This window comes from Geospiza fortis, unplaced genomic scaffold, assembly GCF_000277835.1.
Source record: "Geospiza fortis unplaced genomic scaffold, GeoFor_1.0 scaffold172, whole genome shotgun sequence".
NCBI classification, from domain to species: Eukaryota; Metazoa; Chordata; class Aves; order Passeriformes; family Thraupidae; genus Geospiza; species Geospiza fortis.
This window is the reverse complement of record NW_005054309.1, coordinates 12,077,278-12,090,254: the sequence shown is the minus strand read 5'-3', so window position 1 is coordinate 12,090,254 and position 12,977 is coordinate 12,077,278. Positions and strand designations below refer to the sequence as shown.

Below are 12,977 nucleotides of genomic sequence, written 5' to 3'. Positions count from 1 at the left end.
GTTGAAAAATGGAAGTTAACTTTCTTAATAGTAACCTTTCAAAGCTCTGGAAGCTAAACAGCTAATTTCAGCAGAACTTATCTGGAGTTCTGTAAGTTCTTCAAGCATGAAACTGTTTATGTTTTGGTGTGTTTTTTTTTTTTTTTCTTCCCTATAATGAGTTAAACAAATAGTCTGCAGTTAGAGCTCTAAGCCGTTACTTGATACTGATATGTCTGCTGGATCTTTGCTCTTTTGTAGTCCTGCTTAGAATTGTCCGATAATGTAATATTGCCCATGCATTTGTTAGTGCTATGTGTATGCATGTGGAGGTGGGGGCAGGAAATTAGTGTTTGTTTGTTTTGCAGAAATATTCCCAATTGACATAATATAACACAAGCTCTATTGAAATCTAGCGGACACTTCAAATTTTATCATGGGAGAAGCGAGCAGAACTGAGGTAGCACCAAGTATGTCAAATCAGCAGCTGAACAGAGGCATCTAACAAGGTCACCACAGTACATCAAATGAAAGTAAGAGGCAACTGCTTCCTACAGCCTCCTTAGAATAGTCTCACTATGGAGTGGACTGGATTCTTTCCACATGTAAGAGGGTAAAAAAAACCCAAACCACGAAACAGTTGATAACTATGGGAACTACAGATAAAAAGTCAAGATTCTCTACATGGGAAGTAATTCTGAAAAGAGTTATCAATATATAGACACAATAGAGAGGTGACTCAATAAAAAAAATGCAGTGACTTCCCCTGGAGTCTCCTGGCAGCTAAACGGTTGTATCGCTTTTAAAATGTTGCATATAGGAACATCCATTTCATCCTACTAGGTGAGTGTGCTCTTCTAAGATGAACCTTAAATGTGCCTATGTGCTAGTGAAAGCCACCTAGTACTGTGCCCTTAGACCGGTGATACTTATGTACCTAATGGTGTAATTGGAACTTGCATTTCTCACCCTGTCTCCACTAACAAAGTATGCCTGAAGTTCAGAAGCCCTGACCCACCAACTGTCAGGATAAAGACTGCCTGGCAAAGCAGAGTTCCAAAACTCATTTAAAAGCTCTGTGGGGCTTAAATTGTACTGGTAATTGCTGAGCATTCAAGATATGCTGAACAACAGTAAGACGTTACTGATGTTTCCTGTTTTAAGCAGCATGAACACCTTAATCTCTTGAACTGATGGTAATTCTCTATTGAAGGTAAAGCAAAGGTTAGATATCTGCCACAGAATTTCACTACACTGCCTGAAAGTTTGTCACTCTTTAGTGAATATGATACTGGTTCAAAACATTTTGTACCCACAGCCATAACTAAGTTAGTCTTGAAAAGACTTCATGGGATAAAGAAAGTTTTAGTAACTAGGTCTAGGCAGATGTCTCAAATGTCACAAATCCAGAACAGTGTAAATATTGCATAAAATTGTGTCTCAGCTGTTTTGGATTCAACTACTGTCCTGCTCAAGCTAGTCTAGCAGCTTCCCATTTCTTAATTGTCTGCTCAGAGTAGGCTTTTAAGTTGCTAGATATTAGAGTCTGGATGAAAAAAAAGCTTAGTGCATGACTTACTGAACTAGATAGCAATGCCAACTAAAACTCTGTGAAAGAAAAAAAAAAACCCAAAAGACTTCTTTGTTCCCCAAAATGTGCACATTACAAGCTTTATGGCAGACAGGTGTACTTGTGTGTTCCAAAATATGCAGTCAACTCTTACTACTTTTCAACAAGAAATGTTGCCAGGTTTCCTGTTATTCCACTTCTCTTTACGGAATCTGTCATGTGGTCTGCTGTTGGAGTAACACCAGAACTAAATCTTGCCAATTGACTCTTCCCCAGGAGAGTGCTGGAAAAAGTCTTTGATGAAGTCATATTGGTAAATGTCTTGGACAGTGGGGATTCAGCACACTTGGCGTTAATGAAAAGACCAGAGTTGGGCATCACACTAACAAAGCTTCACTGCTGGGAACTGACACAGTTTTCAAAATGTGTTTTCATGGATGCAGACACAATGGTAAGTGGCTATGTCTCATGGTACTTCTCAAAGGCCTAGTATCAGGGTTGTTGGATTTTTTTTCTGTGGGGTTTTTTTTAAGAGTAGGGATAATAGATGGACTAGTAAGAGTAAGAATGTGTGTGCCTTTTAAACTAAATTAACTGTTATGAAGTCTGTGGGGACTATTTATGTCAAGTATTGTCTTCTGTAACATGAACACTGATAAAAGAACTTCCTTTCATGTCTTAGTGTATTTGCCAAAATCCATGAAAAACATGATACCACAATTCCTAACCTAAAAGCATTTTTTTAAACTCCTTTACAATTAGGTTTTGTCAAATATAGATGAGCTTTTTGAGAGAGAAGAGCTATCTGCAGCACCAGATCCAGGCTGGCCTGACTGTTTTAATTCAGGAGTTTTTGTTTACCGACCTTCCATTGAAACATACAGTCAGCTGTTACAGTTTGCCACAGAGAAAGGCAGCTTTGATGGTATGTATTAATTTGTATTTCAGTGTAAGTTAGACCAAAATGGTCTAACAGTATTTGGGATGGCTCAGTAACCACATACATCTCATGGGGACTCTGTATGATAGAATTCTCAATGCAACCATGCAAAAATTGTATCCTTCTCAGAAATAGAGGCTATCATTACAATATGTAGTAGAATTACGTTTTTCAGGCTTAATGAAATAAAAACTGCGTTTGGCCTCCAGACTAACAGGTGTAGAATCATATAACAAGAAATGAAACTCCAGTACTATGCTTCAGACATTCCTAACATTCAAGGCTTGGATGTTCTATACTAACTCAAGCTGCTATAGAAAAAATAGTACTGGTCAACTTGAGCACAGCTTCAGAGAATCAAACATTTGAAGATACAGAAATCTCTTTGTATGCTATGTGATGGCTTCCTGTCATTATAGGGTAGGTAGTGACTGTCTCTTACCCAATATCAAATGCATGTAGTAGCCTTGGCTGCTTCCTACCATAGGTTACTTGGGATCTGCCACTGTACCAGGTTTCAGCTTGAGAAACCAAGTTGTGCTGTCCTGTAAGTCTACTTAATCTCTTACTGTTGCAGGAAAAGCTTATGTCCCTTGGAGAGACCTGTAGTTAAAAGCTTTGGAGTATCACTGTCTCCTGTCATTTAATTTCATTATGTAACTACTGTGGTAGAAAACAAAGTCTAACTGAAAAAAAATATAGAAAACGATGTAAATAAGACCATAAAATGAAACTCTCAGATAAAAGGTAATGTTGACTTACCTCTCAGAACTTTGTAAAAAGTAAAATATTCAGATGTCACTCCTAGTCTGCAGAATAATCCTTGTTACTGTAGGGATTCTTCTAAAGAACATTGAGCAGTTGCATGCTCAATGCTACCTAATGAAAATGAATACTGCCATGTAATACAGGTCAAAGGTGCAAACTGATCACCAGCTATAGCAAAATCTGTAGCATAATTCTGAATTGTTGCATTAAAACAAACAAAACCCCCCAAAACCAACCAAACACCCTGTCCTACCCCCTCCAAAAAAAACCCCAATCCCCGCAAAAGCAAGCAATCAAAAAACCCCCAAATGAATAGAACTATTTTTACAATATGCTTTTTGACATGAATGCTAAAGCCATGCAATGGTGAAAGTTCCTCTGTCCTAAACGCAAAGCAATTGTTGCAGCACTTAACAGCAAAAACAGTGCCTAATTGTTTTGTTATGGAATTTCTAGAACTGTAATTTGTACTTCAGCTTCAAAATCTTAGTTTTTATTAAATGGTAGCACTGATCTGAGTAATGATGCCATGGAGACCTAGACCGTCTGTATAAGCTACTGCTGAGCTCAGGAACTTGGTAGGGAGAAAGGGAATTGAAAATTAAATTGACCTAGAGAGTAATAAAAGGGCCTAGGAAACTTAGTAAGAGAAACCTATGAAGGGTCACTGCTTTTAATGGGACACAGGGATGCAAACTTAACAACCTACCAAACTATGTGTAGTTGAAGTCAAGCTGCAAGTGCCTTGTCTGCAGTAGGAGTAACTAGGGCATAGAAGACCTTCCAGAATATTTCTTGTATGTAACAGCTGACAGCTGCCTCCATTACTGTTGTCCAGAAATGGAAGAACGATGGCTACTTATGTAGACATCTACTCGGTCTGTCTAAACTTCACGTTTGTAGATAATAAAGAATATGTCATGTAACTACTCTAGATACAATCTAAAAGTAGTGGATAGGAAAGAAGAGTTTGGTTTTAGAAGAAATCTGGTGGTACTGCTACCTTAAGAATGTTGCTATTGCTTAGACAATCCTCTTGTGCTCTTTAGCCTGGGAACCAAAATAATCTTGCTGTATTGTACCTTAATATGTCTGTAAATATGTAGTTAATATTAAGTACTGCCTGATTTTTCACTTTATGTGTGAGATCCTGTTTATATAACAATACTCCTGTTGAAGTCTGAATTAGGACAGCTAGATACTGCATTCATTGTCTGCTTTGGCACAAATGCATGCAATCTGAAAAAAGGCCAAGGATGTAAACCAATCTGAGCAAGAGAAAGTCCTGTAGAGTAAGTTAAATACACGGTTGCTGCCCCTTCGGTTCTCTTATGATGGATATCAGTTTTTCAAAAGTGCTTTCCTTCCTTTATGGATTGAGAGGCAAGTCAGAGGTTTGAAATTGCTGGACCGAGTCTCTGGCTGTTTCTCATTTTGCAATCTGCATGTATGCTGACAGCTGTAACAGGATACCTAGAATTTATATTTGTCAGTGTACTGTCCGTACATCTAAGTTTATGCTCAGCGTCTAGATACTTCAGCTGCAAAAAGCAAATTCTGCTCAAATGGCACTGATGGTATAAACCTTAATACTGCCCTAAATCGAATCATAGGCCAATAAAAACCTTTTCCTGAGTCAGCAGAGACTGAGTGCTTAAGAAAATGAAACATTAAAATGAAACATTGTCTGCTAACTAAGCTATCCATTTACCTACCCCTTAACAATGCTACTTGTGCATGCAATGATAGGTGAAAGAATACAGCAAGTCAGAGGACTCCCTTCAATCTCCTTGATAAGAGGGATTATTACCATTTAAAGACTAATTGTATTCATTGTGATAAAGAATGAATGGATGTAGATAAATAAGTTTTCATTTCTCAGTTGCTGCTTATTAAGTAGTCTGCTCTGGCCTGAAGGCTATATTTATTTTTTAGCTAATCTACTACTGAGATACCAAACAACTTCAGATTCACTTAACCTTGTAACAACCTCTACTTGCAAACTAACACATGACCCTTCTGAACACAGATTGTTATCCTCATTTAGTGGTTAGTCAGGTGCTTTTTAGTACAGAATTAGGAACACCTGTTATCTGTTAAGGAATTTGATAGAGTTCTACTGTAATTGTCAAGAAGACTACATGTGCTTTTCTTATCAGATCAGTGTAGAGGTAGATGCATCTGGCATTGCAGGTCAAACAGGCCACTGATACCCTAACTCTGATAGTGAGATGATGTTGGGAATGCATCTGTAAGCATAAGTAATAAAACTTATTGCTGCCATTTGATCTTCTGAGCTACAGCTGAGCAATGCTCAGTTGTACTGTTTTATTGTGGGGTGTTATTGCTGTGTTATACAGACTGAACTTAAGCTGTAAAAGAAACTGAATGACAGAGTTTGTGAGCAGCTTCCTATCTTTAACAAAAGTAACCCCCTATATACTATTTCATTCTCTGCATTTTTGGAATATTCAAAGGCTGCAAGGTTTACAGGGTTGTTCACAAATAGGACTGTAGTGCTCTGTGCCAGACTTCGACAGGACACGAGAACTGCATTACTGACTCCTGCTTAGTAAAGTGACTGAAAAAGATTTTCAAATAGCTGTCTGATGCTCGTAGCCTATTAATGCTTTCTCTTTTAGGTGCAGATCAGGGGTTATTAAACACCTTCTTCAGCAGCTGGGCAACAACAGACATGAGCAAACATCTACCGTTTATTTATAATTTGAGCAGCACTTCTGTATATTCCTACCTTCCAGCATTTAAAGCGTAAGTTGAAAACTTCAAGAAGGCCTTCAGAGCTTACATAAACTAATTTCTTGTAACAGAATGAACAGGCATGATGTGAGCTTACACAGGTTTTTAGAAGTAGACTGTTCCTGCCACTCAAAATATCATAATTTCTTCTCTTTAAAAAAAAAGTTGAATTGATGAAAATCAAATTCAGCTGTATCTGCAGCTTAAACCACTCATCCCTGGTGATAACACTGAAGTTGAGTAAGCACATTTGGCAGGTCACTTGCAAAAGGAAAAACCACTCCTCCAGTACAGGATACAGTTTAGACAAGTTCTAACCAATGGCAGTAGGCTCTTTAATCAACTGGAGCTGACCTTCAGCATGTCACTGGTGGTATCCTTCCTACTTAGATAACTTGCCCTTTCTTCAGTCCAGTTACTTGGGGTATTTAACAACCAGTAGTTAAAGTTTCATCTAATCAACCTATACCATTCAAATAAGTGTGGTGAACAAAGATTTGTATCAAGCTAGAATTCTCTCCTAACAGTCTTTCTAGACCTCTGTCAGTTCCCTAAGTAACAGCAAGATGGAACAAAGAATACAGCCAATCACATATCACTGCATATTTCCTCTGTGACAAAGCCTGTATCCTCCCTAGCTAGCAGTGTTAGTGAGTAAACTGCATGGCAGAGGCAGGGTTGCGCAAAGTGTTATAACCATCCAGGAGAAAGGGGGCGGGGTGAGGGGGAAAAGAAGGGAAACTGAAGTGTTACACAGAAACTCTTTATCTATTATGAGCTACAGAAGTTGGAGGCAAGGAAGAGGGAAAGTGCCAAGTGCATAAAAACAATCTGATCTCTGAATGACATCAGGTTACTAGTGTCTAAAGCAGCAGCTGGCATAAGCAGGCCTTGCTGGCTCAAGATCAAACTATGTCTTGTGATCAGAATACTATTTGGAATCTTGTCATGCTAAAAGTGGAACACTTATTTAAAGAAATATATGCAAGCCTCGGAATGACTAAGTAGCTGGATAGCATTTGATAAACTAACATCTATTGTAAAGTATGCCCTCTTTCCGTGGCTGGCTGTTAGTCACATGACTTTAATTCTACAAATTACTTAGTTGCCACAGAACACTAATTGGATCTGAGAGTTCTTGACAAAAATTATCTTTAACTGATCAAATCAGTTGCTTAACTGAATTCATCAGACCTTCAAAAATAGAATGCTGGAAGTACAGCCCTTGTAAGCAACACTCCCTGCTCAATAGGTGGAACAAGTTCCCTTGGTTAGATCAGCAGCTACACTCTTGATAATCAACAATTAGAATATAGTGAAATTTAAACCTACTGACAGTAATAGCTAAGTTTTTTGCAGCTTTGTACAGTGAGACTAGATTTCACAGCAGTCTCAGTAATCCTTTTTCCAAAGGAAAATGCCAATTCATGACAAATGCTCTCTGACTTCAAAACATTGATGAAGGACTTTTCTGGGAGATGTGGAAAGACAGATTAGTTGCTGAGGCCAGTGTGGACATAAAACTTCCTAACAGTTGAGCTTAAATGCCCAAAAAAAGTATCGCAGGTCCAGAAATTATCTAGAAAGCAGATGCTGAAAACATTGTAGAAGCTTGGCATCTGTTGTTTTGACTGTAAGTAGACAGGATACCAAGAGTGTACTTCTCTATTTGCAACAAATGTCGTGATACTTCTTATGCATTCTATTCTCTTGATTTTTGAACAATAAGTTTCCTTAGAACAGCAGCAGCCCAAGATGAAGAAAACTCAGGTTTAGTACTGACAGCTAATAAAACTAAGGTAGTCTCCTTACGCTAAATCTTGACTTTTGGGGTTTAAAGTTAAAGCCCAGTAACTGACCTCTTGAAGACACTTTTTTTCATGCAGTTAAAGCAAATACTTGGCCTTTCATGCACGCACAAGTCTTCATTCTGCAGTAAGTTCAGTTGTATTGAAAACATTGAACATGAACATTGAAATATAGTCAAGGACCTTAAAATAGTATGAAACCTACAACCCCATCCAAATGCATACTTGGTTTGAATATTCTGTGGCGCTTGAAACACACCCATATGGTCTCCATACAGAAAACTCTTTAACAGCCAAGTCCTGGTCAAAATGACCAGCATCTGCTTAACAAAACATAAGCCAAGCTACTTGATGTTACTCTCCATTTCAGTCATATTATGTTGACAAGAAAGCCTAATGTGATACAAACGGAACTAGGTGAAATAGTCACTGTTAGCAGACAGACTAGTGTTGCTTGTTCACAAAACTGAATCAAGCTAAAACCCAGCTCTGGAACTGTAGGGGAATGACATGAATGTTGTCTCTTTCAGTGTTTAGTTCTTTACTTGAGAAGAGGTGCATCTCATCTTTACTTTTAATACAGAAGAACATACTGATAACAGCTGGGACAAAGCTAGAAGTCCATATTGAAAATAGTTTAAATGGTTTCAAAAAGAAACAAAAACAACCCACTAACAAACCCACGCACGGTTGCCCTAAGGTTATTTAGGAAGTAAGGGTTGTCTAAGGAAGACCCTGCTGCACCAAGATCAGGAGTGTTCTGAAATGCCTTGGTTATACAAAGTTGCTATTTTTCAAGGACATGGTCTCCTTGCAGCAGAGCCATCCAATGATCCATTTCTACAGGGCTATAAACTGAAAGGGTAACTCTTAACGCCGACTGTTCTCTACCTAATACTTGTAATGCTTAACTCTCTGGCTTGCTGACTTTGGAGTAGAATCTTTTTCACTTTTAAAACCAGTTCCGATTGCAACGGCTGCTTGAGACTGCTCTCCCCTGAGCTATGGACATGACCCTAAAGACTTGATTTGTCTGTAAGTATTTAAATAGCCCAGACCGCTAGGTTTTGGCTGTATTCTGACTAGTGCAATGTAGAATTCAGCTTGCATTTTTTCCATTGTTTCACAATGCTTTCAGTCCCAATAGGCATTGGCAGTTTGATCATTTAGTATTTAGCCACTTAAATATTCATATTTCTGTTTTCTGGACAAATACAGAAATAACAGGTTAAAAAAAGTTATGTCTGACTGTCTAAACTTGTTTTCTAGACACATGTACAACCTGACTTCTAAAATTTTTCTGCCCAACAGGTTTGGTGCAAATACTAAGGTAGTGCATTTCCTGGGAAGCACAAAGCCGTGGAACTATACATATGACTCCAGAACAAAAAGCATAAAGGGCAACATGGATGACCCTAAAATAGTTCACCCAGAATTCCTCAATATGTGGTGGGACACCTACATAGCTGATGTTTTACCATTACTAGAACAGCATGGAATTGTTAAAGAAATTACTACAGGGGTAAATATGGTACGTGCTCTAATAATCTTGTGCATCCATACCTAAGTATGGATGACAGGTTATTTACCATTGCATCAATTTCCCTTCCCTCTGTCCATCTCAAAGCATGGGTGTGGTTTAGTTTGTGGGATGCAGGGTATTTTAGTTTTCTTCTCTTAAGCTTGGAATAAATAATACTATAAAAGAGAAGCATGCTAGACAGGTCTTGGACATGGCTGTATGCTTGCCTAAAACAAACTGTGTACATAGTTAATGTAGCACCAGGTCTTATACTGTAGTAACTTCTTTGATGTAGTAACTTCTTTAATTTATACAGAGAAGGGTCTAAGTCTTAATGTGTTGCAGCTAATAAGGTTCTCAAGCAGAAGAACCCCAGTTCAGCATGCAAATATGTACATACAGATCTTGCATGGTGAATCACATTGCCTAGGACAACCAAAGTAATGCTTCTAACTCTAGTTCTCATTCACAGAGTTTAGCAGCCTGCATCTGACTGCGGACTTCTTAGTCTTAGCTTAGTACCTGAACCAGTTTAAGTTCTCAGCCTTTCTAAGACCAAAGTTATTGACCTCTTCAGATGTGCTTCTCTTGGTAATCTTGCATCTTTCTAACAAACTATTTGCAGCTATCGGGCTTGGTCTATACTCTGGCTTTCTCTTGTGGCTTCTGTAGAGAGGTATGAAGAACCGAACTTTTACTTTTTTCTTTCTTTTTCTCCTTGCTAACATCTGTAACTCTGCTTTGTTATTTTGCTAGGAAAGCTGCACAATCCCTACCCACTGGCAATGCATGCTACTGCGCATGATAGCATCAACTTCGTTGTCCCATTCTATGGCCTGTTGTCGCTTTAGCTGCGCAAAGTATTTCTGTATTTTTACTCTACCTTTCCTTTCAGGCAGAAGTTACAGAGGCAGTGTCCCACGTATCAGTATCACCACTATTACCAACTGAATCTTCAGAAGAACGCAAGGAACGGTGGGAACAGGGCCAAGCTGACTATATGGGAGTGGATTCCTTTGACAACATCAAGAAGAAACTTGATACCTACCTTCAGTAGAAGTGCCTGTCTCAAACAGTGGTGATGCAAGGACTTGTGCCAGAACTAACAGCTAGAAAGGTATAGATGGTGGTCAGTTACACTTGCTAGTAGCTTGAGGAAAAACTTCTTGGCTGAAGGCCTCTGCAGTGCTACAGACGAAGACTGAGCAAAAGCTAGGAAGCAGAATCCTTGGGCCACCTATTACTGCCCAATTTCCAATTCTCCATACTAGATAAAGCCAGGTATTTTCAGCTTAAAATTTCTTCTGTTTTGATCAATTGGCTCAACATATTCTTTAAACTGGGTTTGTTACCTCACCTCATTAGGTGATTAGCATTGATTCCTTTGCTTGCTGTTTTAGATGTAAAATCTAATTCACGGGATTGCTCATACACTGAGTGGTAGCCATTCTGCTTTACCATAAATGTATTAATGACACTGGGATACATACATGTAACAGTAATAGCACTGCTTTGCTCTTCCAGTCACAATTGCACTGAAATTTTGACCAGGTTCTTACGCACAGTGCCTGCAGCATGGCAGAATGCATTTTTCAGTTCTGTATACTATGGGACTAGTAAACTGAGTTTTATCTGTTCCTTGCAATGTTGCACTTGATACAAAAATAAAAAGTTGTCGTGCATTTCTGTCTTCCCTAAACTCTTGAGCAATTAAAAAAAGGAGCTTTAAAGCAGTCTAACTAAAATATTCAACAGGTGTAAATACCCCTTAAGCCTTGCTGATGTTACTCAAGCTCTCATTAGCAAATGTCCATCTTTTAGTTCATAATTATTTAGAAGTACTTAGTCATTTGCTAGGGAGTTGTTTAGGGCCAATCCCTGTATTAACTTGCCATAAATATAGGACAGGGCAAGGACAATATATGAGGACAATATATGAGGAAGTACCTACTGAAGGTGTTTACATTAGTAACTTGAAGTTTGGGAAGAAGGCATCCTTCTTTCAAGCGACTAAAGAAACACCATCCCTAATGTAAGCCCTGTACATTGAACTTAGTCATAAAAGCAACTGTGATACTACTTTGGCAAAGAAAGCTTACATAGCTGCTTAAGTAACTGTACCTACCCTGGTAAGGAAAACTACTCTTTCCATATATAAAGACAGTAAGGGAAGTGCTTTTTTTGCCACACTCAGGCTACATGTACTCCAAGACACATGGAAAAGCAGTAAAAATAAAGCATGCTAATGACAGACAGATTGCCTGTCATCTGTACTAAGGTTTTCTACCCTTTAGTCAAAAGTCTAACCAGATCAAAATTAGTGTTTTTTGACAGCTGTACCTTGCACAAATCCAGCAACACTACGAAAATATTAATTCCTTATTTCCTAGTAGAGAAGGATTTTGGCTGGAGTTTAGTGATGGTACTAAATCTTGAGCCTAGAGATAAAATAGACAATCAACAAGCTCTCACCATTTGCTGGTAAAGCAGAAGACATAATATGAGTGTAAGGGTTGGTCTATTTTAACTTGTTTTCACTGCTTAATTCCTCTATGATTTAGTTGTTCACCATTTAGAAAAAATGCTAAAAGATGAGGTCCAAACCAAAGTAGCTTGTAGCTACTTAAAAGAACATAGTATCTGAAATGCAGGTTGTAACTAGCCCTTTCCTGTATGGGTTTTTCTTTTGCTGTGTTTTGTTTGTTTGTTTGTTTTGTTTTGTTTGTTTTTTTAACATATAAATTTGAAGTTGTGTGAAAGCAGGAGGGATTACTAGTTACAGTCTGTAATGACAAAAGTATACTTTATCAAACAAATATTGGAGAGTTCTGCATACTCAAAGACTACTCTATGGAAAATGGTAACATACTCTTTTAAAGCCAAACAGTCTACCTTGTCCTCCCCTTGTCTGTATTCATACTGGAGAGTAGGGACATTACTTCTTTTTAAGCTTAGTTGGAGAGAACCAAGAAAGTATAAAAGTATGATACTTATGACCTGCCTGAAAATTTGGTTTAGCATGTATGTTTCGTTACATTAATACAATAAGATAAGGAGAGATGCTGAACAAGATGAAAACTAGCATGTTTTGGGTTAACAAATACAGTTAGTGAAGAAAGATAACCTGAGAAAAGAATTCTGCTGTAGCCTCTGTAACTCATACTATGCTCAAGTGTTTAACCATGGCCTCAGGAAAGGTATGACATCTATACCAAATTCTATGCAGCTTATTTTCAATAAAATGACCTTTATGTCATTATTTGCCACTATTACCTTCACAATTGCTGTAGGCAGCTTTTGCAGAAAAGCAAAAATCCTTTTTTCCCCTTGCAATAGCATCACTTGATACATCAAGCAGTTTTCTGCCCTAATCTGAACGTAGTCAAAACAGCACTATACTCTAAACATCATTATTCAGAAGAATCACATCACTGCTTAGATTGCAACTCAAATATTGGAACTTCATTTGCCATTATGAAGCCTATAATCTAAGGTTTTCCTTAAATGGTGACAGCTCAGAGCAACTCTTAAAAGCTTAAGAAGCATTTTTTCCATATACATCTTTGTTTTATGTATAAGGTAAGAAAAAAAAGAGGAACAAAAACCAAAATCCCCCAAACAAGCAAACAAAAC

The 12,977-nt window shown here is 38.1% G+C and overlaps 1 protein-coding gene across 1 annotated transcript in view; it reads left to right on the top strand.

Annotated features, from left to right (window-relative positions):
* Positions 1 to 12,600, top strand: part of GYG1 (glycogenin 1) — a 15,137-nt gene extending 2,537 nt beyond the window's left edge. Inside the window, exons 3-7 of the mRNA XM_031055455.1 lie at positions 1,826 to 2,000; positions 2,312 to 2,474; positions 5,900 to 6,026; positions 9,134 to 9,353; positions 10,240 to 12,600. Coding sequence (XP_030911315.1) covers positions 1,826 to 2,000; positions 2,312 to 2,474; positions 5,900 to 6,026; positions 9,134 to 9,353; positions 10,240 to 10,401 — 847 coding nt within the window. The 3' untranslated portion in view covers positions 10,402 to 12,600. The remainder of the gene's footprint in view (positions 1 to 1,825; positions 2,001 to 2,311; positions 2,475 to 5,899; positions 6,027 to 9,133; positions 9,354 to 10,239) is intronic.
* Positions 12,601 to 12,977: the final 377 nt, after the last annotated feature.